Source organism: Eptatretus burgeri, chromosome 8 (assembly GCF_056783735.1).
Source record: "Eptatretus burgeri isolate ZD-2024b chromosome 8, Ebu_testis_v1, whole genome shotgun sequence".
In the NCBI taxonomy this organism is placed as follows: Eukaryota; Metazoa; Chordata; class Myxini; order Myxiniformes; family Myxinidae; genus Eptatretus; species Eptatretus burgeri.
This window is the reverse complement of record NC_140968.1, coordinates 19,596,628-19,613,883: the sequence shown is the minus strand read 5'-3', so window position 1 is coordinate 19,613,883 and position 17,256 is coordinate 19,596,628. Positions and strand designations below refer to the sequence as shown.

Below are 17,256 nucleotides of genomic sequence, written 5' to 3'. Positions count from 1 at the left end.
CATTTTAACAGATGAAGGTGTAGAATTTACTTGGGATATTTGGGGGTTGGGAGGGAAGGGGAAATAAGTATATGGTAAGATTGAAGGTTGATTGTCGCATTTCTATTTATTTTCTCCGATTGTCTCAAAAACCAAAATTCTTTATTTTATTTTGTGTTCAACCCATCAGACACTCTCTCTTTGTGGCACTCTGCTGCATTTTGAAGCACTGCGAACACGGACATCTGACAGCATTGCATTGGATAAAGGTGGATTTGACATTCTGCAGCGTTGTCGTCAGGGTTGGGCACCTGGCTCGACTCTGCTCAGCACATTGGAGCTGCGACTGCTCCAGCGGCTGGTAAAATGTTTCAGGATATTGAAAAGATTCTTGAAATTTCCTTTTTATTCTTTTTCTCCTCTTGGTTCTTTGTTATGGCTGAAGAGGTTGACATTTATGGGAGGTACTTATGTAACAATGCCCTTCTGTAGGACTCTCTAGGTGGCGGTGTACTTGGAGCCAGTGATTGGATGGAATTGGTGCGCAATCACCTGAACAACTTGCAAACGGCAATGGTGGCGCGCCGTGAAGACGTTGGCCGGCAAGTCGAAGCAACACTCGATCGCCTCCAGCAGCTTGTGGATGAGATGAAAGCGGCATTGGTGCGACACAACCATATGCTGAGCAGCCTCAAGAGTCTTCTCAAAGCAATGGCCAAGGTTAGAAGCTTTATGACAACTATCGCTCACTTTCCACCCTTTCATTTGTTGATATCATCAGGAACCAGCATAACCATTATCATATTCAATCTGTCGCTTTTACCCCTCTATTACCTGCATTTGGAACAATCTCCACAGATCAGCCTGAGCAGAGCCATCCCCATTACTTGATCTCCTGCCCTCCCACACCTTGATCTCCTGTCTTTTATAAATTGTCACCTGGCTTTCTTTTAATTTACCCAAGATAGTGTGATTTACATTAATCTGTGATGTTGGCACACCTTTTTGGACTCCAACTTCTCTGTAATACTTTTGTTTATCCTTTCAGTTCATGGTATTTTTTTCACATTCTACATCAACCCCATATCTCAAATGTATTTAAATGTTTCCCATCCGCTTTACTTCACTTGTGTAGCTTGTGACAAAACTATCAGGTTCCCCACTCAGGTGGGCCCATAGGTACTACTTCATTTCTGTTATCTATGGTGTCTTGGTGGCCATACAAACCTTCACAATAATGTTTCTATCTGTCCAAGATTTCCAGACCTTTGCAGACCTTATGTTAGAATCTGACCATTCCGATTTGTTATCGCACCAAATGAACTTTTTAACTTTTTGGAACTGCTTTGCCTTCTAAGATTATTTTGCCTCATAGTGGATCTGCAATGAAATTGTGTACCTGATATTTGATTCATGGCCTTGCTCTACTTTTTTGGATTGACCTAATTAACAAAGAAGCACATATTTAGTGATAACTTCAATTATTTTCCTTCAATTTTCATGATGTTGAGGTGTCCAGATCGATTTTAGATGGTGACACATTTTCTTAATCTGCATTCTGTCCCAAAATGTTGAAGGTCAAGGTCATATGGTGGGCCAAACAAAATATGGCTATCATTGGATTGTGGGCCATGGGGTAATTCGCATGCGATCGCCAAGGGTCGGGGGAGGCTTACCCTTGGCAATCGCTTTGTGATCGTAAATATCTAGTTATGACCTGTTATACCGGCTTCCACCAGGTGGCGCTATACAATGCACATACAATAATACCTCGCTTTACACTCGGGATGCGTTCCTGAAAATCTGGGGGGGGGGGGGCGTATCGTGAACCGGCGTGTTGCAAAACGTGTTTTCCCATAAGAATAGTGTAAAAAACAGGTGGTGCATTCCTGAAGATGCCAAAAACCAGGATATTTCCTAAAATAAGACTTCTAAAGCATACATTTTTGCTTATTAATGAATAAATCAGTCATCTATATATTACTACAACTCTCATCTTGTATGTATGTATGTTCCCGAAATACAGCCAAAACGGTACACGATAGCGCAAAAATTTTAGAGCCACCTTACTCACCATTCTCCTGCGGTGTTCAGTATCAACCTTCGTTCAAATCGGGCAACGAAAAAAAATATTAAAAAAATCAATTCCCAATTCAGGAAGTACTCTTTGGGAGAATTTGATCAATGCAAACAACCTCAGCAGTATAGTTCGCTGGAGCTACCTTTTTTTTGTCTGTTTCGAAATGTTTTTTATCAATCGCTGTCACAACGGGAATCCAACGGGTTCACAGGTCGTCTCGTGATTAATAAAAGTGTATGAAGTAAAACTAAAATTAAGTGTGGCGTTGTCCACTCTCATAGCGTTTCAAAATGATGAATTGAACTTCAAGGGAGAAAACATAATTTAATTTTCTTGGACTTTGACATTTGAAACCTTTGAGCACAAATTTAAATGGCAATGAAAAGTGTTTTTCACCTCGGTGAGTGAACTGAAACTGAGTCGAGGTGTTCACAAACCTGTTGTGCTGGACGTGGACTCAGAGAAGGTGTCGTCACGTGAGTCCTCACATGGTCTGTTGCCCATTTGGCCACGGTTTGTAGGAGCATACGTCTGAAGCAAGTGAGCTGATTGGGAGGCTGAGTTGTAATGTATGGTGACGTCCACGGGACTTGAACAGTCCCGCCAACGTAGAATGAGCCGAAACGATGGAGGCGGTTTATTTTTTTATAACCCAAAGATGGCGGTTTTAATCGCTCCACAGCAAACAGGACGAGGAAGGTGGCACGAGTCGCTTTTTACTGAGTTAATAATGTTTATTTCTCTAACAGAAATAATAATAAGACTCGGCAAGAGGAGGGATCCGGGGCGATTCGACGGGATGGTGGTGTGGGTTCGGGCGTGGGTAAAACGCAAACAATTCCAATGGATATACAAATCTCAAACCCTCTAAGGCGCCAGGTACACACGCACACACGCACACGCACACACGCACACGCACACGCACACACGCACACACGCACACGCACACGCACACACACACCGTAGCTGGTCCTGGTGGTCAGGCTGGCCCGTGGTGTAGACGCAACAGTCCCTGGATTGGTGCCGGACGAGCTGGCGTTGCGCTCGTCAGGGGCAGGAGACACCGTGGTGCTGTCGACCTCCTGGTGTCGGCCCAAGTCCGCTCACAGCCGCCAGGGAGCCAGTTCTGGCGCCAAGATGTGAGCAGGAGAGGGAGGCAGGTCCGCCCGCCGTTCGGCCCCGTACTCCGAGCCAGCAGAACCCCAGAGCCAACCGAGGTGAGGCACAGCAAGGCCACGAGACACGACGAATCGAGGAACGAACCAGCGCAATAAGAGAGCACGCTCCGAGACCCACAGCCTCGACAAGACGGTTTTTTTTATGACTCCTCTTTTTTCCGAACAGAACCTTTTTATCCTCGAGTCCTCGTCACTTCCAATCGAGCCGTTTTTATTTGCCCTCCGCCGTCGCCTTCCGCCAATCGTGATCACGGGGCGGAGCCATCCGCAGCACTGTCCTGTTACGTCACGGCAAGCCTCCAGGGAATACTAAAAGGGTTTACGCAGACACACTTACCCTATCCCATCTCCCTATCTAATTACGTGACAATTATCATTTCCCCCTTGAAGAAATGGACATTTACTAGACAACTTATCACCACTGAATTGCTACTTATTACATCGAGATCCTGGTACAACTCAAACAGCATGGCATTCCTCATTAATCATCCTAATTACCCTTTGAATGCATACCCCTCCTCAGACGTAACAGATAATGAGCTTAAAACCGAAGCAAACGTGTTGAGAAACAGCGTGTGATGATGTATTACTGTATACTTCGAGCGAATAGGGGTCCTCTCCCACCCTAAACTCTGGAGACGTAAGTTTTTGGTTTTTTTTGCTTGTTTTTTTTTTAACCCTTCAGACCTCGTGCACCCCACAAGTAGGACCACCAGTTTTCAACTCGTCCTGTCCAGCACTTGAGGAATGCATGAAGGTCAAACAGACACTTCTCAAATTATTTTTTGTTCTAGCAAATTCAACCCGTTACTTCACTGACAGAAATATTAAGTGGGTGGTGGATAGAGGGGGAGGGGTGGAGAGAGGGAGGGGGAGGGGTGGAGAGAGGGAGGGGGAGGGGTGGAGAGAGGGAGGGAGGGGTGGAGAGAGGGAGGGAGGGGTGGAGAGAGGGAGGGGAGGGGTGGAGCGAGGAGGGGAGGGGTGGAGCGAGGAGTGGAGCGAGGAGGGGAGGAGTGGAGCGAGGAGGGGAGGGGTGGAGCGAGGGAGGGGAGGGGTGGAGCGAGGGAGGGGAGGGGTGGAGCGAGGGAGGGGAGGGGTGGAGCGAGGGAGGGGAGGGGTGGAGCGAGGGAGGGGAGGGGTGGAGCGAGGGAGGGAGGGGGTGGAGCGAGGGAGGGGAGGGGTGGAGCGAGGGGTGGAGCGGAGCAAGGGGTGGAGCGAGGGAGGGAGGCAAGGAACGGGTCAGGAAGGGCTAAAGATATGGGTGGGGGGAGCGATGCCGAACCACTTGTCGGTAAACACTCAGGTAGAAAGGAGTGTGAAGAGGGGGTTGGAGATATATATATATATATATATATATATATATATATATATATATATATATATATATATATATATATATATATATATATATATATATATATATATATATATATATATATATATATATATATATATATATATATATATATATATAAATAAAATATATGAGCGAGGAACGGTGGCAGAATGGATGAGCCAGGATGTGAGGGGGAGTCAAAGATATGTTAACACACACACACACACACACACACACACACACACACACACACACACACACACACACACACACACACACACACACACACACACACACACACACACACACACACCTATATACAGGTATTTACGTCATAGATGCGTTCCCGGAAAACATCGTTTAAATGGAACTTCAAAAGCCCATTGATTTTTAGATCCTCGTGGAGGATCTCTAAGTCTTACTCACGTTGTTGTTCTTCATCTTCTTCTTGTGGACTTTTTTGTTTCACATCCTACAGTTTTCATCGAAATTTCCTGAAACTTGGCATATTTATGTAGAAATACCCTGCGCAGACAGTAACCATCTCCGATTTTGAAAATTCCTCCTAGAAAAAAAGTTGTGACGTCAAAATATCTCCGCTAATGGAAATCGCCTAAAAAATTATCTCCGAAACTAGGCAAGCTTTTTGAATTCTGTTTGCGGGAATCGAACAGGGCATTAGTAGAGATGAATTGCCGCACATATGATAAATCACTATTATGTAATATCAATTTTTATGATGTCATTCCTATTTTTTGACATTTTTTGTTTCACAACCCAGAGTTTTCATCGGATCTTCGTGAAACTTGCCATGTATATGCAGAAATCCCACACGCAGGCAGTAACCATCGCCGATTTTGGAAATTCTTCCCAGAAAAAAAAGTTGACATCATAATATCGCCGCTAATGGAAATCGCCTATACCATTATCTCCGAAACTCGGCAAACTGTTTGAATTTTGTTTGCGGGAATCAAACCGGCCATTAGCACAGATAATTTATCGCAAACCTGATACATCACAATGACGTCATATTCGTTTTTATGACGTCATCATTAAGAGGACGAGGATCTTAGCTCATTTGAGCTTGTTAAGATATATGAAAGGGAAAATGCTTTCCTGACAAAAAAAAATAAATTGAGTGCAAAGTAGTGGTAGTACAAGTTGCTTCACTCATCCGTATCCTCCCGTTGGGTTAATCGTTCGTTCTTTCTTTTAGTTTGATCTTTAATTCAATCTATTTTGCCTTCCTAACTCCAGATATTCCCCACATAGAAACCAGGTGAGGCTGCCTTCGCTTTGATCCCGCTGGTTAATTATTTTTGTTGCACTCAGTGAAACCATCTCAATGAAGCTGGTTAATTTTGGTACATTCTTAAATGTGTTGTTCACTCAATATAATTCTCCAAATGGTAGAAAAAGATAAGTTTAATGCTTTGGCAATTTCACATGTTCTTGTGTATATGTGGAGAAGGAGGGACCATAACCTTGCTTGCTTAAAGTAAATAGGTATATAAGCTTTGTTGCAAGACTTGTTATTTCTTTAAATTATCAGATTTCACTCCAGATTTCAACACTGTAGTGTTGGACGGACGGACACTGATAAGTAAATATCACGCACACATTTCCTTTACTGATATTTTCCAACACTGATATCGGACGATATCCGATCCTCAAAGCCAAAATAATATTTCGTTGATATACTTCAATAGTCCTTCAGAGTAGATCGTGGAAAATCGCATCATGTAATGCATGAAATCGCTCTAAGCTCCGAATTTGAAAACTCTAGCACTTTCAAAAGTGATGTATCCAGCGATTCTTAGCTCTGATGAACAGGCATTCGGTAATATTTATGAGTGAGGAAAGTGGGGGGAAAAAAAAACTATCGTTGCGGCCTGTTCCGGGTCACAGCATGGTTGAGCAAGCCAAAAAACATGGTGGCTTCAGACCCCAGCGAGGTAACCCAAGATACGCCAGCCCCAGAGAGCGAAATGGCCGAGGATGATGGATACAATTAAATGAGACCGTTAATTATCTCCAAAAGGGATGTTTTAATTAACCCAAACACCCAATTTTCACTCTTGCACTTCCTTGCAGTTTTCTTAGTATGCATTCAAAGTTTCAGGCTGCTAGGTTTTATAGTTTAAGAGTTATGGAGGAGACACACACACACACACACACACACACTGCCATTTTTTTATATGGATGATGACTTGACAATCATAATTTGTATGTTGTGCTGATCAACAGCATGTGTACCTACTTGAAAGTCTGGTGTATGACCACCTGTTGCTTTGTTTCATTTCCTTTACTCACAGGATATGCCCCAGTTTTAAATTGGCCTCTAACCACCCCCCTACCTTCCCATGCTGGACCCAAATTACATGTAAGCATATTTCTCTCTGGCTTGCACTGATGTGTTAAACATGGCACTGATGTTTGACAGGATGAAGGTGCAGGTGAGAATGTTCTTGTGGAAGGAAGGGTACGTGATTGGTTAGCTCAGCACCGCGACTGGCAGGAATCCACACAAGATGTTCTGCACAGAGTTAATAAGGCTATCGAGAAGCCATCTGGTCATGATCAAACTGCCATTCTCCAAGCTGCAGGTTCATTCCTGCAAAAGTTGAGCCCAATGACACGCAGGTACTTTCGTTTTTGTTTAGCTCTAATCACTGTTGGGGAAATGTCTTTGATTTCGGAAGTTGTTCTGTTTTTATACATTACCTTGTTTACACATTACATGTTGGACAAGGACATTCAAATGTATTTGTGTTTTAACATGAATTACAATTTTTGAAGACTATGGACAAATCAAAACGGTGCATTGTTTTGAATTTCTAACTGCGATTCACATAATTAAGTTTTGGCGCTCAGAAGGAAATACCAAACAGGCCATCCATGGATTAGGAAGTTTATAGTTTAAATGTATAATTGGAATACGAAGATTCATCTTCAACACCTTAGCTGGAAGCTGACTTTTGTTTGAAAAAATTGTCACAGGCAAATGTCAACAAACAAGGCAGCACCATAATGTGGTGCAAACAGCTGGTGGCTTGCTGCTTTTGCCAGGAATATCCAAATTGGGCTAAAACGTAAGCAAAGCCTGATTTCTAAGCAGGATTATGCCGATTTTGAAAAGATAAAGGACAAGAGACGTACCTACAGGTGTGCTTGCACATTATGCTTTAGAAAATTACCTGGGAACAAAGCTTTGTGCTGTTACTTTAAATGGCAAAGTAAACCATTTAGTTTGACAACATTGGGACTTGTTTTTGTTTGTTTAAACGTTTTGACAAATTTCAGCTTGTTTGCAATGTACTTGATGATACCAGCACAGTATTCCTTGCACAGTGTTTGTGATGACCTCGTTGGATTTGCGACTCCACTCGTCACCGATAAAAGCACCGAGAGTTCCAGCCCGCCAGCTGTGTCAGCTTCAGCAGCAGGTATTTTGATCATTTATCAATTGAGATGTATGTTCAGATTGTTTACATAGTGCAAGCTTTCGTTGTTAATTTTGCACAAATGAAAAATATTGACTTTTAATTGTTTCCTTCGCTGTCTTTCAGGGGGTTTTTCTTTTCTTGTTTGTTTTGATGTGTTTAAGTTTCGAGCGTATGTTTGACCTACTTTTGATAAGTTGTATACATCAACTTGCCGTTCAGCATTTTTGATTGACATTGGATTTGGTATTATCCATTGCTGGTACTCTTTTATACATGCCTTGTTCAACAGACCAACAAAGAACCCACCCATCCTTGTGGACAGTTCATTCCCCCATTTGTACGATGGCCTATTTCATTGCTTATTCCCACCACTTCCAGGAGTATGGATTTTTAGGGGGGGCTTAATTAATCTTCATGATGTTCATCCCACTCAGCTTTGTCTTAGTTTTGTTGTGTTCTCTCATAATGTTAATATTAAGATATGTTTGGCGTCCGGGAGTAGAAAAAAATTCCCACCCACCTTACGTTTTCTCGTGCACACCCCAAGTACAACCACCAGTTTTAAACTCGTTTCGCCCAGCGTTTTTTTTTTTTTATACCCACGCCAACACACCGCCAGACACTCCCCTGAGTACAAGCACCAGTCTTCAATTTATTCCGTCCAGCGGTCAGGAGTGCACCAAAGTTAAAAGAAACAAACAATCCCACAAACCAACAAAAATGTGCACACAAACAAACAATCCCAGAAACACACACACACACACACACACACACACACACACACACACACACACACACACACACACACACACACACACACACACACACACACACACACACACACACACACACACACACACACACACACACACACACCAGAACAAAGCAACAATGTCACAACAAAAAATGTTACGCATTCCATTTGAAAATTATTTGATACTTATTGCTGTGCGTCGCATTCTGCTCCTGCACTCGTTCCTTCGTTCTCGTGATTATTTGTTGAAGAGCAGGTTTTGGGTCGCTGATGACTTCGCGTGATTCGAAGGTTGTAATCACATTAATAATAATCGTTGGGTATTTATTTTCTTACATTTGAAACTCAAAATATGCTAAAATTAACTTTTAAGTCAAAACTTTTGTCAGTGATCGAAAAACAGTCTGGAAGTTACCGAAGATGCTATGACATCACGTTTTCCGAAAACTTCATGAACATTCGGAAACAGCGTGTAAACAATGGTGAGATGCGAACCGGAGAGTGATTTCAGCGGCGATGAAATTGAGTGTTTTCATTCCGATATTGTCGAGGACGAGTCGGAGGATGAAGGGAATTTATACTATGGAGTTTCTGGCCCTGAGCCATATAAATTTGAGCCACTTGCAAGTGCCAGAAAACGGCCTATTTTGTGAACAAGTGGCAGGAATGACTGTCCGGCAGTTCACACTGACAGACTCCACCAGACAGATTGGTTTGTAGATTTTCATTTTCTTGTTCAATGCATGAAATAATGTAAAGTTTGATTCGTCTGTGACTTGATATAATAATTTTTTTAACCCTCTAGTAACCTGGTGTTGGCTCAGTGGTTCGGGTGGTGGCTTGGGAACCGAGGGTCCTGAGTTCAAGCCCCGTCGGCCGCTGAATTAATACACCAGGGGGTTGACTCAGCCTGTCATCCTTCCGAGGTCGGCGAAATGAGTACCAGTTCCAGTGTGTGTACTGGTAGAGGGCGCGACTGTCGCTGATACAGTTCCTTCAAGAAATGATGGCTACCCCGGCAGCTAAGCTGCCATATGACCACCACCAACCCTCTCGTCACTCAAGAGTCAGAAATAGAATGAATCAATAATGGACCCAAATATATTATATGCCGTAGCCTTGGCGTCAAAGTCTTTCTGACAGCTGAGCTTGACCCCAGCGAAAGTGAACAGTTAGAACAAACCACAACTTTCAAGAGACTGTTGTGGCATATAAATACCAAAACATGTTTAACCTCATTGGGAAATATTATTCCAAATTTAGAAAAAAAAAGGTGTAAAATTGTTATATGCCCTATGTATATGTATATATACATATATATACACACATATATATATACACATATATATATATATATATATATATATATATATATATATATATTGTTGTGGTTACCAGATTCGCAAACCACCATTCAGGTCCCTTAGGTGAGGTATCTCGGTAAGTACATGTGTAGTTAGGCCCAAACCCGTTGTCTAGTGGGAATACATGTCATTTATACGTGCTGCGACTCTTCAGGATAGCCGTTTTTCTTTTACTATCTTTATTTTGGACCAATCGCCATCACCACAACCACAACATCAACCACCAACCACAACACCGCTTCACCACAACCGCCACGACCTTTACCGTCACAACTCGCCACCATCGCATCACCGTCATCTCGCGCCACTCATGGGCACCGATGCTGGACTCGTGTAGGGCGCACGTTGAACAGCGTGTACAAAATCACGGATTTTCTGCTTCAAAAACGGATCCAAAACGACACACGCCCACTTTTTGCCGTCCAATCGGTGAGCGAGGGGCGAACTGGCCCCGCCCCCAGGGCGATCGATATATGCAAATTTGTGGATCAAAAAGCCTTCACGCCCACTTTTTCTCGGGCCAATGGGGAGCGAGTTGAAAGGTCAAAGGGAGGGGGTCAAAGGCGAAGTTACGGGGGGATAAAAGGACGGTGTTCGTCAGTCAAAGGAGTAGTAAAAGTCGGAACGAGGCGAAGGAGTCGGAACAGAGGGTCAAGACTTCGCGGGCGGTGGAGCTGCTCGTCGTGTGCGTTGGAGTCGGAACGGAGGGGACGGAGCTGTGGAAAAGCGGCGACACCAGACGAGGGGGTGCTCGCGTCGTGCAGGGAGCTGCACCCCTGGGAGGCCGGCAGCGCGACCTGGCCGAGGTGGAGACGCTCGTCGCGCACATAATAAAGATCCTCTATACCCTGAGCATCAGCAACCCCCTCCTGTTTCCCCCCGCGCTGAGATAGTGCGACCAAGGGGGCCCCCTTCCCACCCTCCTGCCAGGCACTGTCCACGAGGCCCGCGGGTTGCGGGGCCATCGCCGCTCCGCGTCTCATCACCAGACGGGTAGGCCCGACCAGGTCTCGGCCCCAGGCCTACCTCATTCTTGAGGGTATTTCTTTTCCTTGGTTTTGGGTATGTGTTGTCGGCGCCGTCTGTGAAGTAGAATTGTATAAGTGTTGCCGTGTGCTCGGTAGTCGGTATTAGCTCTGCACTGTGTTTTCACTTTTATGTTTGCTTTTTGTGTAAATGGAATTGTGTTTTCTTTTTTTTTGTGTGCATTTGGTGGAATTGTATTTGTGTGCTTTCCGTTCGTCGCGAATAAATGCTTTATTGTTGAACTGTTCTCCCGCTTCGCTTCGTCTTTTCCTCCATTGAATCCCCATCTTGCTTCACGTAAAGGGTTGGTAGTGGGCTGAATACGCCCGATAATTAATCGAACTGTCGAGGTCGACGATAACACCGCTCGGTTATTCTGATAGTACGGAACGGGTCGCTTAAGTGGCCCGTGTCCGAAGTCGACCTGCGGCGAGGTGCGATCGCCCGGTCTACCCTCCGCGTGGGTACTTAGGTAGTTCGAATTTGGCGAGCAACCCTATCCCACGCGGGGGCTGATTGGCTCGATCGCGGTGAGACCGAAAGGTCCACCCGTGACTGGTTCCCGGCGTTAGTCCGAGAGGGTCACGACTGGATTGTCCGTCCGGTGGGCGACGTGCCGCGATTCGAGTTACGTGGCCGTCGCACGCCGGCGGGCGCGAATACCGCAACACTGGTGTCAGGTCGTGCGATACAAATTCATCGCCCTCCTCGCGGCACTGGTATCGGAGAACAGGAAAACGGGCTCTCCTGTCTCCGGCTAAATTTACGGGAATCGGTCCAGGGGTGAGAGAAGCGACCCCCGATTCCCTCCAAATTACGAGCGAGCAAATTAACCCTTCACGAGAAGCAAGATGGCGTCTCAAGGCGAGCGGGAGCCGGGGGTATTAGAAATGTATATGTGTAATAATGTAGAGTCCATGGTCCAGGATGGAATCCCCGAGCAGGAAATGTTGATTGTGCAGGAACACGGACTCGCCCAACTGAACCCAGGGCCCGAGGTGGGTGCGGCAGCGGCCGCGGTGTATGACACCTCCCCCCCCCTCTCCACCAAGACCCTTCCCCAACCCTTGCCGAAACGGCTCAGCTGAGTGCATCCAACATGGCCCAGCTATGCGCCATGCTGGCGGCAATGAACAAACAAATGAATGAAGTGAAAACGAAGATGGATACAAATACAAATGAAATGAAAAACGAAATGAACAAGCAAATGAATGAAGTGAAAACGACGATGGATGCGAATACACAACAAATAAACGAAAAGATGGATACAAAAATGAACGGAATGGAAACAAACATGAAAGAACTACGGGGTGAGACGCAGAACATGGGCCGATGCCTGCAGGCGGGCATGAAGGCCGTGACCAGGGAGCTGGGAATGGCGACTTCACGTGTGGGAGCAAACGAGCTGGAAGGGGGTACAACGGCTGACAGGCCCGCGGTGGAGGCGGGTAAAAAAATAATTCTTGGGGCGTGTTGGGCGAGGGTCGTGACAGAGGAATCGACGGTGACCAAAAGGGAAAAATTAAATGGGGAGACCAAAACGTGTGAGACGAGACGCGAGGTGACGACAAAGGAAATAATAATAGTTGAGACAAGGGAGGTAAAGGGTGAAGAGTTGGCAGTGACGGTAGCCGGGAAGGGAACGATAGAGGAGAGACTACACGATGAAGACGGGGTAAGTGACGTGCACACACACACGGAGGTAGTGGAGGATAGTGAGGTTGAGCTCGCGGAGCGTGTGGGGACCCGGTGTGAGCAGCTGGATGACCTCCTCCAGGAACGAGGGGAGGGAGTATGCCCCCTTGAGGCGAGTCACGACCAGGTGAGTTCGGTCGTGCTTTGCGAGGTTGAGGGGACGAGTGCTGTGGACGGGTGCACGGAGAGCTTGGGGGGTGTAGAGGCCCCGGAGACCCTTGTGGGGACACAAATCCCCAGTGTGGTTGTCCCTGTGTGTGTGGTGCAAGGTGTGAGTGCGGCACCGTGTGTGGAAGCGACCCCGTGTGTGAGTGGTGTGGTGGCGATGGTGCCGGAGTGTGTGCTTCCCAGCACGCCGTGTGTGGATGAGGCACCGTGTGTGAGTGTCGCCGTGTGTGTGAATGAGGCACCGCGGGTGAGTGCCCTCGCGTGTGTGGGTGAGGCACCGCGGGTGAGTGCCCCCGCGCGAGTGAATGGAGCACCACGTGTGAGTAGTATGGTTTGTGTGAGTAGTGAGGCACGCGTGAGTGAACGGCCGTGTGCAAGGTCGCTGTGTGCCAGGGAGACCGTGTGTGTGAGAGAGCGGTATGAGAGGGAGATGTCGGTCGGCATGCGGGAGCACGCAGCCGCGTCTCCCCGTGTGAATGTGATGGTGTGGACTGTGTGCGTCGTAACACGCAGGTGTGCGTGGGTTGAATGGCGACGACGAAGGCGACAGAAGAAAGAAAGCCGAGTAGCGGCTGTAGTTGTTTCAGGGACCGTGCCGGGTTCGCCCAGCAGTGAGCACGCGGTTCGTGCTGTGCAACGCACGAGACCACCACGTGCTCGCTTGCGAGAGTGAAGTCCCGGTCCGGAAACGCACGCGGTGGATTTGCCGATCCCGCGGACGGACAAAGTTTAGGCAGGTAAATGGATTTGGACCAGACGGGTTCTCCACGCGATCGTGTGTGTTAAGCTCCAACGGGCAAAGCACATGTGTTCGCGTGGGGAACCCCTCGAGACTTGGGGCTTGTTTTTTTTCTGCGCGCGGTGACGTCATGGCTGCACGTGGGGTTGGAATCCGGCAGGAGGGGTATCTCTGCCGGATGGCACCGTCCAAGGAGGGACGAGGAACACGTGCAGCTGCATGACGTCACGGCCAGGTGCAAAGTGCGCGAGCTCTGAGTTGCCGCGCAGGTGCTGCGCATGAAAAAAAAAAAAAGCAAGCCTCACTTTCGGGTGTACAGGATTCCTGGGCAAGGGGTGAAAGACCCCCTTACCTGGGCACAGGATGGAAAACTAGTTAGGGGGAAGGGTTAGCTTAGTTAGACCGACTTCATGGGGCAGGGGTAAGTCCTCATGGAGTCCGTGGAATGGATTAGGTAGAGGGATTGTAGCCAGATTTAGGTTGGGAAATAAAATGAATTATTTGAGAACAGTGACAGACAGTGAATGTGTAGTGGGGACGTAGTTTAGCTACGTAGGTTAAAAGGGAACGTGCTGTAGTTTAAGGGATGACGTGGGAGCACGAGTTAGGGGATGTAGTTAGAAGGATGGCAGAGTTCAGCGGTGTGTGTGTTGAAGAGTTGTGGGTTGTGAGGTGAGTTCGTGTACATGCTGAGTGAGTGAGGCCAGCGGGTCTGTGTGTGTGTGGAGTGAATGGGGAATGCATGGTGCGATGAGTGATTGGGGGGAGGAGTGACTCCCGCCCAAGGGACCCCGGGGTCAGAGTAGAGTGAGTTAGCTGGGTTAGTCAAATTGAAAAATGGAGGTCGTTTTGTTGTTGGTGGGAAAGTAGGCTCGAGACCCATTTGGAGGGGTGCAGGAGCCCTGTTGACGGGCTTGGGAGCGTGGCTGCGAAAGGTGAGTATCGCTGAGTGGGTACCCCGGGCACCAGGCTAGTCGGCCGCGGTAGGCCATGGGCCCATGGGGGGCCGGGATAGAGTAGTGGGCACGGGTGCGCCTGCTTGGTGCGGGGGCCCGGGGCGCCATTAGCCGCGTGGGCAGTGCAGTGGGCACGGGTGACCCTCGGAAAGGGGCCCGGGAGGCCGGCCTGCCACGTGTGCGTTTCAGGGGAGGTGCCATGGGGGGCACTCCCCGGTGTTAGGGAGCTGGTAGGCTCGGAGGCAGTGTAGTGCCCGGGGGTGCCATAGCGGGAGATTTGGCAGAGGGTCGTGCCTGCCAAAGGGAGCCACGTGTCCCAGCCAGGAGACCGTGTGAGGGCACGGAGAGAAAATTGGGGGGCGAGGCCCGAAATTGTAAGGACACCAACACAGGCGACGGGAATCTGGGTTGTTAGAACCAATAGTTTAAGCGAGAGGCGCTTGTTGAAAGCCCCGGGGTAGTTTAACAGTTAAATGGTTAGGATAGATTAGGAGATGTACCCCTCCGCACCATCCATCCCCTCGCTGTCATTGTGGGCCGCTGGACCCACTTTGGTTAAGATCGCCGAACTCTGGGGAGGCCATTCTGAGGCTTCGTTGGGCCTCGACACAGGACGTTAGCTCTCCCTTGTTCCCCTCCGGGAAGGGAACGTAGGGGTTGGGAGTAGGCTAGGTGACAGAATAGGTTAGCCGAACAAGGACGATAAAGGGGGTTAGGGGACGATTTATAGTGGGGAAGTAAAAAAAAAAAAAAAAAAATAAGTCGGGGCTAAATTGGGGTTTGACAAATTAAGGGAGTGGGTATGTACAGTGACAGGCAAAGGCGATAGGTTGGGAGGGAGACAGGTAGGTAGGTCCGAGCCCGCCTTCCAAGTGGCCAGCACCACCGCACTCCCTCCACCAACCTCCATTGAACGGCAAAGGCTGGCCAACTTCATCGGCTGGCCGTGTTTTGCTTCAAGGCGGAGGCCGGCCAAGTTCATCTGCAGCTGCTATGCTGCAAGGCCTGTGCCGGCTGGATCGTCTGCAGCTGCTGTGCTGCAAGGCCTGTGCCGGCCAGTTCATCTGCTGGCTGTTTTTCTTCAAGGCCTGTGCCGGCCAGTTCATCTGCCGGCTGTGTTTGCCTGCAACGGCCTGGTTCTGTGGGCTGAGTTTGCCTGCAGCGGCCTTCTTCTGCGGGCTGTGTTTGCCTGCTTGCCTTTGCCATGCCATGCCCACTGCCCACGTTCACCAGCCTCGTTCAATTTTTGCTTTGCCCCCCCCCCCCTGTTCATTTCCATGTGCGCCAGGATCCGCAAGGCAACAGTTTGCAAGCTGCAAGAACTGCCCTGTTGGCAGCTACAACACGGGCCTGCAGTGGCGGCCCGTGCACCGTGTTTGTGTTCATGCATCCATTCGTTGTGCTCATTGCGTGTGCCACTTGAGCTGGCACGGAGACTGCGTTGTGCAGCCCAAGCACCGTTGTGGTTCACTGAGTTCAGTTCAAAAAGGAAGGCCTTGGACTGCGTGTGAGCAGCCAGCCACGTTCCCTGTCACCTGCATTGTTTGAGTCAGAGACTGCATGTGGGCAGCCTGGCTCCCTGCTAACTGCTTTCTTTTGCAGAGTTCAGTGATCCTGGGCCATGGTTTAGTGTAAAATTTGTAAGTTAAGGTTAAGATGTACTGTAAATATGAGTGCGCCCCCGGCATGTTTGTCTTAGCGCCGGCAATTTTATTTAAGTCGTCCGTGTGAGTGAGTTTGTTTAGGTAGTTACGCAGCCCTCAGGTTATTTATTTTGGGGACACGAATACCATGAATGTCGCACTCAGGGATCCGTAGGTAAAGTGTACTAGGGGAAAACTACACATGATGGCACACGAAAATTTGACGACTCGGGACGAGTCTGTAAAAAGGGAGGGGGTAGTGTTGTGGTTACCAGATTCGCAAACCACCATTCAGGTCCCTTAGGTGAGGTATCTCGGTAAGTACATGTGTAGTTAGGCCCAAACCCGTTGTCTAGTGGGAATACATGTCATTTATACGTGCTGCGACTCTTCAGGATAGCCGTTTTTCTTTTACTATCTTTATTTTGGACCAATCGCCATCACCACAACCACAACATCAACCACCAACCACAACACCGCTTCACCACAACCGCCACGACCTTTACCGTCACAACTCGCCACCATCGCATCACCGTCATCTCGCGCCACTCATGGGCACCGATGCTGGACTCGTGTAGGGCGCACGTTGAACAGCGTGTACAAAATCACGGATTTTCTGCTTCAAAAACGGATCCAAAACGACACACGCCCACTTTTTGCCGTCCAATCGGTGAGCGAGGGGCGAATTGGCCCCGCCCCCAGGGCGATCGATATATGCAAATTTGTGGATCAAAAAGCCTTCACGCCCACTTTTTCTCGGGCCAATGGGGAGCGAGTTGAAAGGTCAAAGGGAGGGGGTCAAAGGCGAAGTTACGGGGGGATAAAAGGACGGTGTTCGTCAGTCAAAGGAGTAGTAAAAGTCGGAACGAGGCGAAGGAGTCGGAACAGAGGG

General features: G+C 48.0%; 1 protein-coding gene across 2 annotated transcripts in view; it reads left to right on the top strand.

The window, feature by feature from the left end:
- SMG1 (SMG1 nonsense mediated mRNA decay associated PI3K related kinase) overlaps positions 1 to 8,876 on the top strand; it is a 213,797-nt gene extending 204,921 nt beyond the window's left edge. For both annotated transcript variants that reach the window (XM_085891046.1, XM_085891045.1), the window contains exons 58-61: positions 170 to 340; positions 472 to 699; positions 7,017 to 7,216; positions 7,925 to 8,876. In XM_085891046.1, the coding sequence (XP_085747172.1) occupies positions 170 to 340; positions 472 to 699; positions 7,017 to 7,216; positions 7,925 to 8,069 (744 nt within the window). In that variant the 3' untranslated portion in view covers positions 8,070 to 8,876. The remainder of the gene's footprint in view (positions 1 to 169; positions 341 to 471; positions 700 to 7,016; positions 7,217 to 7,924) is intronic.
- Positions 8,877 to 17,256: the final 8,380 nt, after the last annotated feature.